General features: G+C 43.0%; 1 protein-coding gene across 2 annotated transcripts in view; it reads left to right on the top strand.

The window, feature by feature from the left end:
- The window catches only part of MORC4 (MORC family CW-type zinc finger 4), a 52,478-nt gene extending 34,670 nt beyond the window's left edge, over window positions 1–17,808 (top strand). The window contains exons 12-17 of one of the 2 annotated variants that reach the window (XM_080795874.1): window positions 1,890–1,958; window positions 2,346–2,397; window positions 3,776–3,951; window positions 15,289–15,982; window positions 16,260–16,505; window positions 16,851–17,808. In XM_080795874.1, coding sequence (XP_080652000.1) covers window positions 1,890–1,958; window positions 2,346–2,397; window positions 3,776–3,951; window positions 15,289–15,982; window positions 16,260–16,505; window positions 16,851–16,931 — 1,318 coding nt within the window. In that variant the 3' untranslated portion in view covers window positions 16,932–17,808. Of the gene's footprint in view, window positions 1–1,889; window positions 1,959–2,345; window positions 2,398–3,775; window positions 3,952–15,288; window positions 15,983–16,259; window positions 16,544–16,850 lie in introns of both variants that reach the window. The other variant, XM_080795873.1, reaches the window with a different exon arrangement.
- Window positions 17,809–21,011: the final 3,203 nt, after the last annotated feature.

Below are 21,011 nucleotides of genomic sequence, written 5' to 3'. Positions count from 1 at the left end.
TAGTTTACACTGATTTTATGCTGGCTTCCTGTGGTGTTTAATTCTTGACATTTGTTCACATACTGTTTTGTATTTTTTAGATAGTTTTCATATGTATATACTTTGGCTCTCCAAATGATTGTAAACTACTTGAGAACAAGGGCTTTACATTTCAGGTGGAGTTGATGATTTTCTTCATATGCTTCCCTTCCTCTGCCTAAATCTATCATGGTACCTGTTGTGCATTTAATGCCATCTGTGCACATGTCCCTTGCAGCATCTAACATCTGGATACTGCCTGGCATATCCGTGAGCATTCATTTCGGTTTAACAGATATTTCTGATTTGACTCAGTAGTCACACAGGTTTAAAATAATAATACAGTTTGCTTCACTTCAGCTCTGACTTTCTTAATATTTTTTTTCCCCTGTGGGATAAATGCTGATAGAAAAAAAGGTACTAAAACAGGGTATGCATTTTAGGAAAAATGTTTAAAATGGAGGAAATTAAGTAAGTGAGGTCTAGGTCTGTGATGAGTAAGCATTCCCCCATCATCTCCAGATGTACCTAAGCCCCTCTCCCTGGACAGTAACCGGGACTGTGGGACTAGAATGTGGGACTAAGTGCTCAGGAGTCTCATTTTTGAAGCCTGGATCTTCTGTCAGTTTACACTTTAGCTCAGGAGACATAGCCTTCTAGGAAATGCCTCCTTATAAAATGGGTATAACCTAGGGTTTCTGGTCATTACAAATTTCTGTTTATTTGTTCTAGGATTGCTTTAGATCACTGAATACATTTTCTAGTACTCCTTTTAGTGTTTACTCCTAAGATTCTCTTCTTGTGCTCTACATATAACAGATGTATTTCCATTTATAGAATCCTCTTTTCTCTCCTCTTTGCTCTAGTCTCCACTATTTTGCTTTTACAATGTAAGCTCCTAATCCCTTATTGCTTCCCTCTGTCATCGCCTCTGATTTTCTTCTTCAGGCATCATCACTTAGTTTAGGGATTCTCATGCTTCTAGACTGCACCTTGGGAATTACTTTCTTCATAAACATGAGGCATATGACCCAGGTTCTGGTCTCAGCAATCATCTCTGTGTGTGGAACCTCAGGCAGGTCTCTCTCATCCTTGAAATCCAGTGTGTAAAAATAGAGATTATGCTTCTTGCCATGCACCATCATAGGAATTTTATAGCTGTCAAGTACTTTGTATGTCTTGGGGGAAAGGTATATATGCACCAAAAATTAGATGATGGTATGCCTTGAAGTAAGAATTGCTACATGTTGGGGGCGCCTGGGTGGCTCAGTGGGTTAAGGCCACTGCCTTCGGCTCGGGTCATGATCCCTGCGTCCTGGGATCGAGCCCCGCATCGGGCTCTCTGCTCAGCAGGGAGCCTGCTTCCTCCCTTCTCTCTCTGCCTGCCTCTCTGCCTACTTGTGATCTCTCTCTGTCAAATAAATAAATAAAATCTTTAAAAAAAAAAAGAATTGCTACATGTTGGACATCTAGGTGCCCTCAGTCGGTAAAGCATCTGCATCTGGCTCAGGTCATGATCCCAGGGTCTTGGGATTGAGTCCAGCATCTGGCTTTCTGCTCAGCAGGGAGTCTGCTTCTCCCTCTGCCTGTGCCCCCCCTCCCCCGCTTGTGCTCGCGTTTATATGCACTCTCTCTCCCTCTCCCTCTCACTTTTTCTCAAATAAATAAAATCTTTAAAAACAACAACAGAAAAGAATTGTTGCATGGTAACATGGCGCACAGGTTTTGTAATGTGGGTGGAATCTGAACTCTGTAGTGCCAAAGGGTTGTTAACCTCTATGACCTGCCTCATTATAGTTGTAAGGAAAGCAAAGGGTAAAACCAAAGGGCACATTTTGTTTCCCAAAGATGATTTCTTCTCTGTACTGCAGGAGATGCTCTGTTCCAGAGGAACAAGAACTCATCGATGAAGACCTGTACTTGAACAAAGCTAAAAAACAGTTGAGTATACCTAAGGTTTTAGATCATACAGTAGAGGGGCCTTGACCCTTCCCAACAGGACAGGGGGAGTTTTAAGAAGAGAGATGACTTTTCTTTCTTTTTTGGCTTTGAATGATTTCCCTCTCACTTCTGTTCTCCAATTCTTTCTTCCTTCTAATCATCTCCTGAGTGTCTAACACATGATTGTCTTCTGTCTCTCACCTTCCCTTCCCCTTCTCTCTCTTGTGATGGGGCATTTGACCTCTCTCTTCAGTGGCAGAGTTTAGGAAGGCACCCTCAGTTACTCAACTTGGAAGGAACCTTATAACCTAAATCTACAATTGGTAATCCATTTCAGATGAAGAAATTTCTTGAGTGAACTAAATAACACTTTTATCTTCTCCTAGGGATCAAGTGGTTGAGAAGAAGAAGCTGCCGGTGGACAGTGAGAACCACCAGGTGAGAGACAGTCCACCATCTTTGTTTTCTCACACAAAATTTTCCCCAACAGAGGACATAGGTTGAAGAAAGCAGCAGTCTTGAAAGCTGCGTAGAAATAACAAACCATTTCTTCTGGTGGTCTTTTTTTCCATTGGATCTTTTGATTTTGCCTTGATCTGCTGTTACTGATGTTCAGATCACCAAAAATAGAAGAGCCAAATCTTTTATTTCCCAGATTTGGATTTCATACTGATTCTGGACAGTGTGAATGTCACGTTCAGTGTCCCAGAATATTCAAGGCTGTGTTCCATCCTCATACAGGCTGCTCCTATTGAGTGTCTGGTTTTTCCTCAGTCTCCTTTCTTCCAGGATTCAGGGGTGATTCCTTCCTCCTTCCTCTTGGGAAGAAGGGGTGGTTCTCTGTGCCCCTCCCCTATCCCTGCTTTCAGGCTGGCTGGCTTTATAAAGACTCTGCTGTTTTGAATTTTCAGGAGCACTGTCTCTCGGACATGGTTGCCCAGCTCCGGACGCTGAAGGGTGCAATAAGGTTGGCCGTCCTCTCAGGGACACTCCTTTCCTGACAGCCACCATAGCACCCATGTCTCTTCCCCACCCAACCTTGCCTTTCTGCATGATCTTCCTCTTGACCCTCTTTCCCAGAGATATCTGCTAGTAGCATGTTAGATTCTCCTTCTCCCCTCCCAATCAGGGTAGGTCAGACTGGTGAGGATAGAGGCAATTCGATACTAATTCTTCTGACATCCTACTGAGACCCAGGCATATGAATAACCAGGTTTCATACCCTAATGTCTTGGCTTAATCGTCTGATCTAGAGATTGCGAGATGTCCTGGGACCGCCCTGTCCTCATTCAGTTTACCTCCCCTTTATATTCCTCTACCTTCATCGTTTCTACTCTCTTCCTCAGCTGGCTCTCCCACGAGATCTTAGATGCATGTCTCTGTGTGTGTGCACTGGGAATATGCGTTCGTCTCTTGCATGCATTTCTCCAAAACCAGCCCTGACATTTGCTGCGATGCTTACTCCCTCCACCCCTGCCCGCATCACAGATCTCAGAGGAGTGACCTCCCAGCCCTCATCTGGGTCACAGGAGAGAATTAGATGGTGATTCGGGGGCCTGGGTGTGTGCTGTGGGTGGGGTGACTCTAGGAGCCAATAAGTGAGTTGGGGAGGTCTGCTGGTGTCCAGCCAATAAGGTTATAACTGAACTAGGTTCAGTGGTCTAGTGTACGTTACTGCGCGCTGTTTGTTTCGTGTAGGAAACCAGTTTCTTTTTATTTGGCTAAGTGTTTTCTCCTAGCATCAGAAGGATTTGACTCATCCTTTTGGTATTTTATTGAAATTGGGATTTTTATGAATCGCTTTTTTCTTTGCTAGGTATTTACCAATCCGCTGAAGATCCCTGCTAGTCGAGATATGGATGAATTGAACAATAAGACAATTGGATATGAGGGAATGGATAGTCCTAGCCGGCCTCCGTCTGTTGGAGAAGAAAGCAGGACACCTTCTCTTCAACTTAAGCCTCTGGATTCCAGTGTTTTTCAGTTTTCCAGGTGGGTAGACAATATAGTCTGCCTTCAGTAGTAAACCTCGGGGTCCATTTTCCTGTGAAGTAAGTCGGGATGGTTATTGTATTTATGCTTCTCCTAAGGCCTAGCATGGACTTCAGTTGGAGAAATACGATTCGGGGGTAACAGAATTGTGTGTTGCGTGTACTTACAATTTTTCAGCATTACAACTGCTCTGTCAAGTCTGTCTGTCTCTCTTTTGAGGCAGTCAACTGACAAATACTTTTACGTATTTTGTATATCCATTATGTTGGGAACTGTGTTAAGTGAAATAATGGATGTGAAAACTCTTTGAAAAGCGTAATGTGCAATCCGAATGTAAGGTAACGTGACATAGGTAAGTGTTACTTCTTTCCTTAACCTTAGGAATATTGAGGTCCCGTGGGGCCCCATAGGTCTAGCACATGTTGGCCACATACAAAGAACGACTATTAGAAGTTTGTGCCATTAGGCAAGCCTTCTCATCCATTGTCTCCTAGAGTCAATTGTGAGTATGAGTGTAGTTTTGGGCTTTACTTGTCCATCTCCTAGCACCTTGTTGGTATGATTTTGTTAGTTTTTCTGATAGGAAGGAGCATACCTTTTCTTTTTCTGAAATAGCAGGAGTATTTGAAGTGCTGAAAGATATGACTGCCCCTCCACTACCATGAGACTGGAACTCAGGACTCCTAATTAGGACTTGCCTTCTCCTATCACTATACTTCTCCCTTCTGGCAAGGCCAAACCATAAGGCAGGTACAGGGTTGCCTTTAAAAGTAGAAACGTCTGCAGTCATCAGTAATGTGACTGTTTTATCGTGGGTTGTGAACTTTTCATTGACCCTCTTCATTTGGGGTATCTTCTTAATATATTCTAGGATAGAAGCAATGGTATATACATAACAGGGTAAAAAAACAAACAAAAACGACTCTTGGGTTTTCCCCCTGATGGTACTGAGTCTTTTCCTTGTGTCTTGCTTCGTAGGTGGGTCTTTTCAGCTTCTCATCTCCATATGTGTCCAAGTCCCCTCTTCTGTGATTCCTGCACAATTAAGCCCTGTAGATATTGGAAGAACCCCATGACCCCCCTGAACATGAACAGAAGGTCTCGAGAGGAAGTAAGCTATTTTAGGAGTGACACTATTAAAACTCTAAAGGAATTAAATGAGAATCAGTAGGAGATCACCTAGAACAGTGCCTTGGGAGCTAGGAGGCCCTGAGTAACTAATGTGAAATCAGAGCCCTGTGAAAGGAGCCATTTCTAAGATTGAACTGTGCAGCAAAATAGAGTCCAGTCCGTCTCATGGCGTTGAGTCTCATTGGACTCTGTTCCCACCCATAGTTTTCCAACTCCCACTGTAGGAGAGGAGGGACATAGAGTAAAGCGCTGCATAATTTTTAAGCACATTGTTGCCTCTCTGCTTTGATCTCCTTGAGGTGACCACACATGCAAATTGCCATTGGCATTTCAAGGTGTTGTAGCTCTTGAAGGCTATCCTTTCCCTGCTGCAACCACTGCCTTTTCCTTTTTCTGCAGTGTTTCTTTTGTTAGCCTAGAGTGATTTCCGGTCCCTGGAAGGAAGTTACAGACGCTGATACATGTGTGTGTATTTAATGAGTGCAGTATGGCAATATGGCCATTGGGTGGCGCACTTCATCAGGCTTTAATGAGGTTGTTGTATGAATTATTTATAGAACAGCCATATCCAGGTTTGGGTTTTGGCTATAGAGGACAGGCAAAGTGCGTCATTCATGTGTAATTTTAATTTGAGAATACTATTCTTTCAAGGGAAAACGATAACGTGATCAGTGATGTTGCTAATGTCCTGTTTTATATAGGGTCAGTAAGCTGAGGATGTCATTATAAGCGACGTGGATAAGGGGATTCAGATTGAGTGCGAAGAGTCTGCCTTTTTATAGGGAGAAGTGAAGGTATGCAGGGTTTTGGTAAAATATACATGGCTTTCTTGGTAAAACAATGTTAATGAGATAATAGGTTTAGTCAGCAGTTACAAAGTTCTCCTTTGTTATTTATCAAAACCTGAAGCTAATAAGGGTCCTTGGGTCATGTAGTACAGCTTTCCAACACTAGATAAAATAAAGCCCATACTATCCAAGAGAATTTTTTTTAAAGTTTTAGCAGAATAAGTTATGTGACCTAGCAGGGGCCCCTGAGGGGTCATTGGAAATAGCTTTGTGAGTTTCACAAACTAGCCAAGGGGGTGGGAGGACACGCAGTAAGGAATAGGTTCAGCCAGGATGCAAGTGGGCATAATCACTTAGCTTATTTCTGTTAAAGGAAATAGTCCTTTTTCTTCATTTATTCTGAATATTATTTGAGTGCTTGCTGTATGAAAGGCAGTGTTCTAAGGCAGTGATGGACTCAAAATGAAGAATTTTATGGCGGTCAGAGTTCTCTATGTAAGTATCCCCAATACTTGCTAGGTTTCATATGTGCAGTTACAAACTTAAGGTCCAAAGTATCCATTAGCATATGGACCCAGGAGAGTAGTAGCTATAATTTATTTAGATGTTTAGAGAGCCCTTGAATAAACTGTATGTCAAAGGCTAATTATAAATAGTTCATGTTTTAAAAGGATAACAAAAAGAGACCATCCAAATTCCACTGTAATAGTTGAAGGAGAGGAAGACAGACATTCTGATATGTTTAAAGGAATATTTGAAACAACAAATACAAGGTAGAAAGAGAAGAACAATTTTATAAGTTAATAAGAAGGATTCAGCAGCCAGTATTAACATTTTAATGAGAGAGACTTCCAGAATGGAGAAATGAGGAGTGTGATAGACTCTTTCACCAACAAATAAGCTAATTAACTGGAAAATATTATTAAACAAAACAAAACAAGCATCTGAGGTTCCTGGAAATTGTCTTAGAGGCATACAGCAAATAAACATTCATTGAAGAAAATCTATGAAATCTCAGAGATGACTGCAAGAGTCTTCAGCCTTCAGCTTTGCTCCCATCCCCCTTCAAGCTGTATTTTACAAAAACTTCTCAGGGAGTTCTAATCCAAGTGGGTGTGGTCAAGAAGCTGGGGGCTCCTTCTTTCCCTAGCTCCCAGTGTAGAGCTGTGGTCTCACCTGGGTTGGACAGGCCTCCGACATTTCTCAAGTGCCCTAGTTCTGTCTTGCAAAAACTCTATTCCAGGCCAACCTGGAATACTAGGTCTCTCTTCTCCTACCCAGCCCCCACTCAGGGTGGAAGCCCTCTCCTCAGGACAGCGTGCTGACAGTACTGGACTCCTGCTGCTCCAGCCCCAGCTTACAGGGCAGAGGTTCATGCCTAAAGTAGCAAGCCCTCCAAAACATCCTGGCGTCCACATTCATAAAGAAAATTTTCTTTTATGCCACTTTTGGACAGTGGCACCGAGGTTCTGCTTAGGTCAAGGGGCCTGAAAGCTGAAGAACTCCTTCACTCTACCGGAAGGACCTGACTTTTATGCGGAACAGATCATGGAGAATTCCATTTGTAAAAGCACTGTCAAAAATACTGGAAATCTTGGTAAGCAGTAATTAAGAGGGCTCTCATAGCTCTGTGATACAGGTTACAACAAGCGAAATGGCTGAGCAGTCAGAAGTTTGGTAACAGAGAGAACCAAGGATAAAGATAGTCAAGAAAGACCTCTCCTGGCATCACAGTCAGCCCTGGGATTAGGAAGGCTGCACCTAGGCATGAGGCTCCATTTCCCCGGAAGCAGTCAGGCTAGGACAATAGGTGAATTTTAAGGCAGTCCTTGAGCCTCATGCAGACTAAGCAACAAAAGGACAGGGCCCTCAGTGGCACTAGGGACTTAAGCACAGCCTCTGACTAACCACTGGCCAATTAATAAGCTTTTCTGACCCAGGGGCAATTCCTAGGAAACCAGGCTTAGAAAGAAATCACACGTATCCTGGTAGACTGGAAGACTGTGCATGCCCAAAGTCGTGCCCTTCTCAGAGGTGATTCAAGAGGGAAAATCCAAGCTGCTACTACCAGGCCGGATGGGGGGCCAAAACAGATTCTTTGAACTGTGATAGCAGCCTCCACGCCACACATACACCCAGTGGGGGAGGGTAAAAAGCTAACTGGCTGAGGGGGCTTAAGCATAATATGTGACCAGTAACTGGCCTATGCTGACCCAGGGGTGACTCCTACATGGCCAGGTAAGAGAGAAAAACCAAGAAGAAATCAATTTGCTCTACAGTGAACAGCCTCTGATTCTTCTGCTCAGATTTCTTCTGCTCAGATTTCTTCAGCCAAGTCACTAAACAACCAAGCAGACAACATCATCAACCACTCAGGCATATGGGAGCAGTGTCCAGAGTTGCTATTCTGTGTTATTAAAAATACCCAATTCTCAGGGTGCCTGGCTGGCTCGATTGGTGGAGCGTGTGACTCTTGATCTCACGGTTGTCAGTTTAAGCCTTCCGTTGGCTGTAGAGATTACTTTAAAATTTAAAAAAAAATCTTTAAAAATGAAAATAGCCAGTTGTCAGGAAAAAATCATGAGGCATGCAAAGAAATAGGAAAGTGTGACCTGTACATAGGGGGAAAAAAAGAAGCAGATAATAGAAAGTGCTCTTGAAGAGACCCAGATGTTGGATTTAGTAGACACAGACCTCAAGGTAGCCATTTTAAGGAAGGCATACCTGGGTGATGGGCATGAAGGAGGGCACGTGATGGAATGAGCGCTGGGTGTGATACGCAATTGATGAATCACTAAACTCTACCTCGGAAACTACAACCAACCAACAAAAATAATGGAGACCACAGGGCAGTCAGATCACATATTCATGGTAGTAAAAGAAAAAAGAGTGTCAAGCAAGAATCTTAAATCCAGTCTTTAGAAAATGAAGGTGAAATAATACATTTCCCAGATAAACAAAAGCAGATAGAATTTGTTTCTAGTAAAAATCCCTTTCAAGAAATACTGAAGGAGGGGATGCCTGGGTGGCTCAGTCATTAATTGTCTGCCTTCGGCTCTGGTCATTATCCCAGGGTCCTGGGATCAAGCCCCGCATTGTTCTCCCTGCTCAGCGGGGAGCCTGTTTCTCCCTCTCCCACTCCCCCTGTTTGTGTTCCTTGTCTTGCTATCTCTCTCTCTGTCAAATAAATAAATAAAATCATGGGGCGCCTGGGTGGCTCAGTGGGTTAAAGCCGCTGCCTTCGGCTCAGGTCATGATCCCAGAGTCCTGGGATTGAGCCCCGCATTGGGCTCTCTGCTCAGCGGGGAGCCTGCTTCCTCCCTTCTCTATCTGCCTGCCTCTATGCCTACTTGTGATCTGTCTGTCAAATAAATAAATAAAATCTTTTAAAAAAAAAAGATTCCTTTAAAAAATAAATAAATAAATAAATAAAATCTTAAAAAAAAAGAAAGGCATACTGAAGGGAGTTCTTTGGGATGAAAGCAAGTGATACCAGATAGTAATTCAAATTCACATGAAAAATAAGAGAACTGGCAATGATAACTAATTCATTTTAAAAGACAATATAATGGCTTTTTTTTTCCTGTTTCTATGTGTTTATTCATTCATTCATTCATTCATTTAGTCATTCATGTATTCATTTATGTATTTGAGAGAGAAAGAGCCTGAGCAGGGGGAGGGGCAGAGGGAGAAACAGACTCCCCGCTGAGAAGGGAGCCCAACGTGGGGTCGATCCTAGGACCTCGGGATGATGACCTGAGCCAAAGGCAGGTGCTTAACTGACTGAGCCACCCAGGCACCCTTACTGTTTTATTCTTAACTAAGTTAATTTAAAGAATAATTTCATAAAATAAAGTGTACGTATGTATATAATTTTATATATGTGTATAACTTCATTGTTGGGCTCATCCACAGATGTGAAATGTTTGACAATAACAGCATAAAGGAGGTGAGTGGAAGCAAAGCAGTACTGGAGTAAAGAGATAACACCATAGTAAGAAATGAAGAAAATTTCAAATGGAAAAATAAGGTTGATTAGCAGACTCTATAAACATTATAAATATGCAGTTGCTCTGCTTTCTTCTCTCAGCTTCCTCAAAAGGCATAACATTACATAAAGTAATAATTATAGCAATGTGTTGTTAGATTTATAAGTGTTAAACTGGAAAATATCCATATAATGTGAAAAAGGAACAGTAGAAGAAGAAAGGAACAAAGAAGGCGTGGCACATATAGGACACAGCAAGCTAAATAACAGATATAAGTTCTGTCATTTCCATAATAATATTAAATATGACTAGTTCAAACTGTCCAATCAGAAAATATCAGATTGTATTTTTTAAAAAATATCCAAATATACAGGAGAAACACTTTAGATTCAGAGAGATAAATAGGTTGAAAATAAAAGAGTGGAAGCAGATATACCATGCAAAAGCAACCATAAGAGAGCTGGAGTGCTTATGCTAATATCAGACAAAGTAGACCTTAAACAAAAAGATGTTACTAGATATTAGGAGGGATATTTCATGACAGAGTTCATCAGGAAGATGTAGTAATTATACCTATATGTGGACGTAATAACAGAGCCCCCCCCAAATATATAAAGCAAAAGCAGACAGAATCGAAGGAAGAAATGGATATCAAATATACTTGAAAACGTCAATGGCCCACCCTCCATGATGGGTAGAAGATCAGCAAGGAAACAGAAGAGTTGAAGAATGCCATAAACCAACTGGACCTGACAGAAATGTGTAGAACACTTTATATTCTTCTGAAGTGTACATGGAGTATTATCCTGGATAGACCCTATGTTAGACCAGAAAACAAGCCTCAGTAAATTGAAAGGATTGATAACATGCAAAAAATGTAGTCCAATTCCAATGGAATTCAGGTAGAAATCAACAACAGAAGAAAATTTGGAAAATTCACAAATATGTGGAAATTAAATAACAGACTAAAAAGCTTTTGCATAGTGAAGGAGACCATTGACAAAAAAACAAAGTAACCCACTGAATGGGAGAAGATATTTGCCAATTTTATATCCAATAAGGGTTTAATATCCAAAATATATAAAGAACTTAACACAACATTAAAAAAACCCACAAAAAATTTGGCTAAAAAATGGGCAAAGGGCCTGAACAGACATTTCTCAAGAAGACATGCAAATGGCCAGCAGACACATGAAAAGATGTTCAAAATCACTCATATCAGGAAAAAAACAAATCAAAACCATAATGAGCTATCACCTCACACCTACCAGAACGGCTAAAGTCAACAACACAAGAAACAACAGGTGTTGGGGAGGATGTGGAGGAAGGGGAAACTCTTGTATTGTTGGTGGGAATGCAAACTGGTGCAGCCACTCTGGAAAACAGTATGGAGGTTCCTCAAAATGTTAGAAATAGAATGACCATTTGATCCAGTAATTCCACTGCTGGTATTTATCCAAAGGAAATGAAAACACTAATTTGAATAGGTCATAAGCAGCCCTGTGTTCATTGCAATGTTATTTACAATAGCCAAGACATGGAAGCAGCCCAAGTGTTTGTTGGTAGATGACTAGATAAAGAAGATGGGGTACACACACACACACACACACACACACACAGTGGAATATTACTCACATAAAAAATGAGATCTTGCCATTTGCAATAGGATAGGGTATAATGCTGAGTGAAATAAGTCAGATAAAAAAAGACAAATACTGTGTGATTTCACTCCTATGTGCAATTTAAGAAACAAAACAAACAAAAAACAAGCAGAGGGAAAAAAGAGTCAAGTGATAAAATGGACTCTTAAATACAAAGAACAAACTGGTGGTTGCCAGATGGGTGATGGGGGGGAATGGGTGAAATAGATAAAGGGGATTAAGAGCACACTTATCTGGAGGAGCACTGAGTACTGTATGGAATTGCTGCATCGCTATATTGTACACCTGAAACTAACAAAACACTGTATGTTAACTGTACTTCAAATGCATAAGTAGCCACTAAAATTTTTAAGAGAACAGTAAAGTGATTTCATTTACAGTAGCTTCAGAAATAGTCTCTAGGAATAAATTTAACAGAAGTGCAAATAAGCCTTGTAAACTGAGAACTACAAAATATTTTTGGATGAGGTTAAAGAAGACCTGAGTAAATGGAAAGACATGTCGTGTTTATGGATTAGAAGATTTACTGTTGTTAAGATGGCCATATTCCCCAAATTGAGCTACAGATTTGATGCAGTCCCTTATCAAAATATCAGCTGGCTCCTCTGCAGACAGACAGTTGAGGAGTACGACAAAAAAAGAGGAAGAAAATGAGAAGATGGGGCGCCTGGCTGGCTCATTTGGTTAAGCATCTGCCTTCAGCTCAGGTTGTGATCCTGGAGTTCTGGGATCAAGCCCTGCATCGGCATGGGGCTCCCTGCTCTGCAGGGAGCCTGCTTCTGTCTTTCCCACTGCAACTTCCCCTGCTGTGCTCTCTCTCTCGCTGTCTCTCTCTCAAATAAATAAATAAAATCTTAAGAAAAAGAAAAGAAAATGAGAAGAAACTAGCTATGTAGTTTGAAAAGAATTCCTGGTGTATAAACCCTCAATTAGTCCTTACTAAATGAGTGAATACAGGTCTGGAATAAGTATCAGTCTCTAAGGGGAAGATCAGACCTTAACTTACAGAACTGCTAAGTAGTTCTAGAACCACTAAGTAAAATCCACTTCTTTTTCTCTCACATAATAGTTTCATTTTTGTTTCCTCTTATGTGCCAAGTTTTGTCCCTTCCTTCCCATCTAGCACAGCTAGTTAAGCTCTCTTCTGTCAAGGAGCTTATACGTTAGTACTTTAGTAGGGAATTTACAAGACACGCACACACACACACACACACACACACACACATACACACGGTAAAAAAGAGAAAATATGTTATAATTGAGTGCTAAGGTGCTATAGGAATTCAGACGTAGTATTTGAGCCAGGCTTAGACGTGCAGTATTGGGTAGGAGAAGGGCATTCCAATCAAAAGAAGCAGCATGAGAAATCATGGGCATTTCTTTTGGCTGGTGTTTTTGAAGGGAAGTAATGAGAGAGAAAGCTGGAGCCAAGTGATGTCCCAGCCCTGCCCCTAACTAGCTACATGACCCTGACAAAGTTAACTTCTCTACATCTGAGCATCCTCTTTAACCAATGCAGATAAACATACCACTTACCTCAGGGTTGTTGGGAAAACTGAATGAGACCATGCACATTAAGCACTTATCATACTGTCTGGCACGGAGAAAGTGCTCAATAAAGGTTTCTTAGGTTTTGGAATGGAATACCAAACTAAGGCATTTGAGCTTTTATGTTGTGGGTAGCAATAAACAAAAGATTTCAAATAAGGGTGTAACATAAGCAGGGCAGCACCTTAGGAAGATTAGTAGCTTGGCAGCAGGTGGTCTGTCAGTGAGAGAAGGGGAGACTGGAGGAAGCCATTGCAGTAGCTCAGGACAGGGAATGTGAGCTAGAACCTGAGTATTGATAGTAGTAGAACTATATAAAATTACTGAGAGTTTGCTGGTGTCATAACACAAATCAGACAGAGGAGAGGGAACGGGTTTGACCTTGACAACAGAAGGCCAGTTTTCTACATCCTGAGACACCGGTGAGACAGGCAGGAAGGGGTGTGCTGGGTGATTGGAAATTCCATACTAGAGATCAGGGCTGGGGGAATGACCAGAGGTTATAGCCCAGAGGTGGTATGAGATTACCAAAGAAAAGAAATACAGGGAGAGAAAGATAAAGATAGAACCCTTGGAGGCAGCAAAAGGAAGAGAAGGCATATCATTTGACTAATTCCCTTTTGTAGAAGTTCGGTCTTGCTATCTGGGATCGTGGACCCTTCCTACCTCCGAACTGACTGACTGACTCTTCCTCCCTACCACAGCTAAATGGGACCTCTGCAGTGGCCCTTTTTGCAGGTTCTAGAGAAATGCGTTTGGTCTCACATTGCCCCTAAATATTTTTGCTTTCCCCCTAAGGTTGACACAGCAAGACCTATTAAGAGGCAGACCAGTTTTCTTTCTGGGTGAACACTAGTTTCAAAGAATGTTCAGGGTGCTGTAAGAAGCTAAGGTTTGAGATGTCTTACAAACGTTCTCAGAACTTGCAAAGAAAAGTGGGCAGCCTTGAAACACTATAAGGTGGCTGATGACATGCCAGACTCTCATTGAAAATTTGAAATTTGATATTTACTTTGAAATTTCTGCATTTTCTGCAGGGAGGACAAAATAGTTATGGGGTAAAAATGAGCTGGCGTGCCGGGGGTGGGGGAGGTGTCCTGTCCTACTGCAGGATTTTATTTATTTTTTTTTAAAGATTTTATTTATTTATTTGTCAGAGAGAGAGAGAGAGAGAGAGAGAGAGCGCACAGGCAGACAGAGTGGCAGGCAGAGGCAGAGGGAGATGCAGGCTCCCTGCCGAGCAAGGAGCCCGATGCGGGACTCGATCCCAGGACGCTGGGATCGTGACCTGAGCCGAACGAAGGCAGAAGCTTAACCCACTGAGCCACCCAGGCGCCCCCTACTGCAGGATTTTAAATTGCCTGTGGATTTCACGGGTGCCAGTCATTTCCTTAGTTCCTTCACCACTTAGTGCGAATAGAAGCCAGAAATGGAAGGCGATGTGCGATTACTGTCCTGCACTTTCCTGAAGAAATGAGGGAGTGCCTGTTTGCCCTGACAGAGGGCAGTTCTTTTACGTGAAGAGGGAAATGATTTGAAGTAGCCGATTCCACTTGTTTGTTTCTGACCAGGGCCCTGTGTTTTAATTAACTTTTATAAGTGAATAATGGGCTATAGCCACAATCCAGTTGGCTGGCAAATGAACTGCATGGTATTCTGTTGCAATATAAAAAATGTGCCTAAGTCTTTGATACTGGGAGGTTTTTGTGACACTTTAAAATTAACGAGCTGGATCAGCTTTCCTCTGCATACTCGACTAGGCTTTTTATGACCTTTTTTTCCATTCTCGTGTTAGGGGATTTTGCGTGTGTATTTGTGTGTGTGTGTGTGTGTGTGTGTGTGTGTGTGTGTGTGTGTGTGTGTGTTTGTGTTTGTGTTTCTCCCTTTCCTTGCATTTTGGAAATTTCCGAGTCAGGCTGGTTTCAATCCTATTTTCAGAATTCTTACCAAGATCAACTTGGTCTTGTTATATCCAGATACTGACTCTCATACTTTTTGATTTCATCTCTCCATTCAGACTGGTTGCTAGCTCAACAAGGTGCATGAGTGAAGGGTTTGGAGTTCATGGGTAGAATTGTGTTTTCCTAACCTGAAGTGATCTGTGGATAACAGCTAGAGTCAGTTCTAATGCAGGAAGTTTGGAGAGAGGCTCCATGGGATAAGAATACACCTAGCTTGTATTTTGACAGCTTAACATTTAATTCCCTCTTCTTCTTGTAGTAAGTACAAATGGATCCTGGGAGAAGAGCCGGTGGAGAAACGAAGAAGGCTCCAGAATGAGATGACAACACCTCCTCTAGATTATTCCATGCCTGGCCCTTATAGGAGGGTGGAGGCAGCTGTCTCCTACCCAGAAGGGGAGAACAGCCATGATAAGTCCAGTTCGGAGAGAAGCACACCACCGTACCTTTCTCCAGAATACCCAGATGCAAACAAGAATACCAGTCAGAGTAGGGAGGTGTCAGTCCTGTATTCAGGGGCCCAAGACCAACACCAGGGCTCCCTGCTCCCTGAAGAATTAGAAGATCAGATGCCAAGATTGGTAGCAGAAGAATCTAACAGAGGCAGCACAAATGTAAACAAAGAAGAAGTAAACAAGGGACCTTTTGTAGCTGTTGTCGGTGTTGCAAAAGGTGTTAGAGATTCAGGAGCTCCCATTCAACTGATCCCTTTCAACAGAGAGGAGCTGGCTGAGAGGAGAAAAGCAGTGGAATCCTGGAGCCCCGTGCCTTACCCCTCCGTGGCCTCTGGTCCTACCCCCGCCGCAGCCGCTGGGGAGAAGGGCCGAGGTTCTGAGGAGGGCAGAGGTCGCAGTTCGCCAAAGATGAAGAACCAAAGAGAGCTGGAAGAACTGAAAAGAACCACAGAAAAACTGGAACGTGTTTTGGCTGAGCGGAACTTGTTCCAGCAAAAGGTTAGGGCATCACCTTCCCACTAGGAATAAGAGATCCTTGTAACCAAGAGACCAGAGAGTCGCGGCTCTTGACGATTTCCCGTTCTGAGGCCTTTCCACAACAGAAGCCATCGACTCATTCTGTGCCGTGTCTCAGATTGAATGAACCCGAGTGGGCTTCCCGCCCTTATCTGGGGATTGAGAACAGTGGAACGTGTATGGAGGAATGTATTAGGGACACATTTTGGTGCACTCCTAGCATGTGGGGGTCATTGAATTTCTGTTTCTTGGACTGCAGGTGGAGGAGCTGGAACAGGAGAGGAATCACTGGCATTCTGAATTCAAGAAAGTCCAGAGTGAATTGGTTACCTACACCACCCAGGAGACAGAAGGCTTGTATTGGAGCAAGAAACACATGGGCTATCGCCAAGCCGAATTCCAAATTCTGAAAGCTGAGCTGGAGAGAACCAAGGAAGAAAAGCAGGAACTCAAAGAGAAACTGAAGGAGACAGAGATGCACCTGGAAGTGCTGCAGAAGGCTCAGGTCTCCTACCGGACCCCAGAGGGAGATGACCTAGAAAGGTTAATTACTAGGGTTTAGTTATCAGCTTGTGAGTGCTAATGGGAAGCATCCCTTAGGACCCCTAGTTATTGGCCATAGCTAAGGGAGGAAGCCCTAATTAATTTATAGGCCACCAAGGAGCGAGGAATTACTTAGAGAGCTGCAGTCAGTCTCCCTGTGTTTGGTGGCACCGTGCTTTCTTCTTTCTGTCTAGCTAATGGACACATCATTGTTGAGAGATGTAGGCCCATTTTTAAGGAGCTTCATTTTGTTCTGTTGGCTAATGACTTCATGTCATCTCTTCTGCCCCCTCACTCCATCATACAGGGCTTTGGCAAAGCTTACGCGGCTGCGTATCCACGTCAGCTATCTCCTTACTTCTGTCCTCCCTCACTTGGAGCTTCGTGAGATCGGGTTTGACTCAGAGCAAGTGGATGGGATCCTGTATACGGTGCTGGAGGCAAATCACATACTGGATTGAGCACCGGACTATACACTCTATATACCCTTCTGTACCCTACCCTACCCTACCCTACTCTACTCTACCCTACTCTACTCTACCCTACCCTACTCTACTCTTCTCTTGTCTTCTCTTCTCCATTCCCTTCTTCCTCCTCCTTCCCTTTCCCCCTCTCTCTCCCTCTCTCCTCCCCACCCCCCACCTTTTTATGCCTTATATAGAGAATCTTTGAGTAAATCCTGGCTGTCACTCATTCTGCTTCTTATTCAGTTTTGGTGTGGAGAAAGAGGCTAGTTAATAGGCTTTCAGGAGTTCCAGGAACAGAAAAGCAGTAATCACCAAGCCAGGTGACCTGAAAGCTTTAATTTTCATGATGTAGATACTTGGCCTGTTTTATATCCTTTCTGAAATGGTTTGTATTCATTTAGGTTAAATCAGCCAGCAAATACTGGGTCCAATGTGGTAGGTGTTTGGGGATAAATTAAGAAGTAGAATTCATGGCTGCAGCCTTCGAGCATCCAACAACCTAGTTGGAAGCGCAGGACACACGCCAGGTTCACTAACTGGTACAAGTGAGGGGTACAAACGTGATAGAGAAGTTCTGGGGGAGGAAGATGAAGGAAGGCATCACATCAGAAATGGGACCTAAACTAAGGTTTGTTTAAAGAACGAGCACGACCACACTGTCAACAATGGCAACAATGGTTGTTCTCTAGGAGTAGGACTATGGTTGATTTTTTTTTCTTCTTGCTATCTTCCTGCTTTTTTCAAATTTTCTATATAAACCCATTATTCTTCTTACATTGGAAAAAAATAAATTGTTTTAAAAAAGAATGAGTAGGTTTGGATTTAGATATCAGATGAGAGACTCTGTTGAATGTATAAGGTAATTTTATATTTACAGTTCATGTCATATTTAGCATTACCTCTGGAAGAATAGCATGAACAAAAGCTGGAATGTGAAAAGGACATGTGGTAGAAGTGATGGGTTAATGTGAGCAGAACTAAGGTTAAATCGTGACCCACCTACTCACCCTCACATGGTATTTACACGTCAATACGTGCTCAGATTCAAAAAATATGTGCCACCGAACTGGGATTTCAGGAAGTGGGGAAGCCCTTTTAGAGCAGGGAGGTCTGTCTGCTACCCCTCAGAATTCACCACCCACCTGCTCCTCAGCCTAGTGCTGAGTAAGGGGCTGGTCTCATATTATCAGAAAGAGTAAAACTTACACTCTTGTAAAAGTAGCCATTTTGTTTATCCATTGCTTTATTGTATTTATATAGTGCCTACTCTCCAAAGAGTTCAAGGTACTCCTCACAAGACATTGAACAATGAACACTTAAACTATGCCAGCAGTGAAAGACAAGTAAAGGAGAAGGAACCGAAGGGGATTGTGGGGTGGGCTCAAGCCATCGCAGGAAGGATTAGGAGGTGCAGAGGAATGTTTGGGGTATTTGTTCTGGTTTCCCTGCAGAGTGACTTTGGAAGTCTCTCCCAAGCTTATTTTGCCTCCTTGGCGAGGAGGCCTGTCACAGGTACTCCAGGGAGACCGGAAGGCCCGGGGGGAGGCCCAAGCCAGGCTTCAGCATCAGGAGTGCTGACAGTCTCACACATGCGTGCGTGCACACACACACACACACACACACACTCACACACACACCTGGCCCCAGGCCCTCACCACACCACACCTCTAGCCTGCAGCCCGGTTGGTTTTCATGGAGACATTAGGACTAGGCTATTGAAGGCCCCCAATGTCTAAATAAATATAAATATTATTGAGAAGTGGGGCTGGGGGTGCATTTTTAGCTATCCTCTCAGTGATACTTATTCTTCGGGGGGGCTGTGAAAAGCTGGGACTTGGCGCAGATATGGACAATATGGATGGAAGGTGGTGTCGGAAAAAAATTCAGAGCATCGAAGGTTCAGCCTGTTGGGAGGAGAGTGAGCATGTGTGAGTGGGGTGTGTGTGTGTGTGTGTGTGTGGAGGGCAAAGTAGGAAAGAATATGGGCAATTGGGCTTTAAAAAGAAAAAAGTTGGGGGAAAAAAGTTGGAAAATGTAACTCCTCTTTACTAGTGCTTCCTCCGCACCCATTTCCTAGACCCAACCCCATACCGCTTCTTCCAGCAACAGTTAGGTGTGTGAGTCCATCTACTATGATGCCAGAGCTGCCTCTTTATTACCTGTTTGCAGTGAGACCACACCAGCATGAGGCCCTTTGAGCCAATGTTAAAAGCCACAGTGGAGAGATTCGAAAGTGTTCCCCAGCCTTACCAGAGCGTATATAGTGTGGAGGTAAAATACATTGGAAGAAAAAAGTGAGTGCCCTCTCCTGGTTGTCCTGTTGGGCTAACAAGATCGTAACTCTCCTTTCAAATGTCCCTCCTGTTTACCCCTTAACTTTTCATTTCCACAATCAACATTTAGGCCCTTATTATCTCATGCCTGGAAAATTGAAATCAGCTCTTAACTGGCTTCCTTTTCCTCCTGTTCTCACTCCTTCCATCCATGCTACTCACTGTCACGAAATTGCATTGAATGACCTCCTCAGGTTATGCCTCTGCTCAAAGACCCACTAGTGCTCCCAGTTGCCGAGCAAGTACAGTACAGAACCCCCCTGTGGCCATTCCTGTGCTCTCCAGACTCCTCTAACATTCCAAACACAAACCTCATTCCATCCAAGCTGAGCTGTTTTGCAGTTTCCGAACCTGCCTGGAGGTTTTCTCCTGCACCTTTACTGTTCTGTTCCCTTTACCTGGAACATCCTCCCTCATCATCTTTCCTTTGGCTCAAATGTCAGCCTCCCCCCCAACCCCCGCCCCACCCCAAATTCCCTCAGTTAACTCAGGCAAGGCATAATGTTTTCTTTGAACACGTAAGTTTTGTGTCACAAGGCTTTTTATCACAAACTTCCTTGTCCTGTCTTCCTATTAGCCCTAGATTCAAATATATAGCTGCCTACTTGGCATTTACATTTACATGTCTCACAGGCATTTCAAATAAAATGTGTTAAAAATAAACAGTGACACACACACCCTGGGACTGTTCCTTCCCCCAGTTTTCTCATTTTAGAAAATGGCACCTCCACCCACCCAGTCCCATAAGCTAGAAACCTGGAAGTCATCCTTAATTTTCCTCTTTTGTAGTCCCCCACATCCAGTCTGTCAGAAAGTCTGTCAGTTCTATCACCAAAGTATATCTTGACTTCACTGACTTTTACCACGCTTCCTTAGTCTAAACAACCATCAACTCCCATAGACATTTTTGCAACTCCTAACTGGTGTCCTTGCTTCCACTCTCGTTCCCACAACTGTTTTATCATGTCAGCCAGATTTAAAAAGAAAAAATACAAGTCAGATTACGTAACTCCCTGCTTAAAGCCCTTCCATGACTTCTCATTGCACTTAGAATAAAACCCATCCTCCCTACTTCATCTGCTTTGTGTCTTGCAATTTTTCATCATATTTCACTTTTCCCCTCGCTCACTGTGGTCTTCCCACAGAAACATGTCAGGCTCTTCCTTCCCTCCGAGCCTTTACCTATACTGTTCCCCTCTTCTAGAATGGTCACACCTCCAGTTTGGGCATGGCTGCCTAGTCCTCATCCTTCAGGTGTCTGTGTAAGTCTCAACTTTCTCAGAAAGGCCTTCTGTGCAGCCTTTCTTCTCCCTCTACCCTATTCTGCCATCATTTCCCGTTTTCAATTCCTGGCACTTCTCACAATTTTCTGTTATGTATTTGGGTGTTGACTTGCACTCGTTCAGCAAATACTTACCGGCTACCTACTGTGTGCTATGATAGACAGCACTGAGCAAAACCTGCTTGATGTCTGTCTGCCTCTTTCCCTAACAAGTTTCCATGAGGGGAAGGGCCATGCCCGTGATGGCCAATCCCTTTATCTCGCAGCTTATTGTAGTACCTGGTATATAGTAGGCAATCAATAATTCTTACTGAATGAGTCAATTATGGGAAATTGTCAGTATTTCCATCTCCCTCAAGAGCCTATAGTAGTGCCTCATTCGTGGA

Source organism: Martes martes (genome assembly GCF_963455335.1).
Source record: "Martes martes genome assembly, chromosome: X".
NCBI lineage: Eukaryota > Metazoa > Chordata > Mammalia > Carnivora > Mustelidae > Martes > Martes martes.
This window is presented reverse-complemented; position numbering and strand designations above follow the sequence as displayed.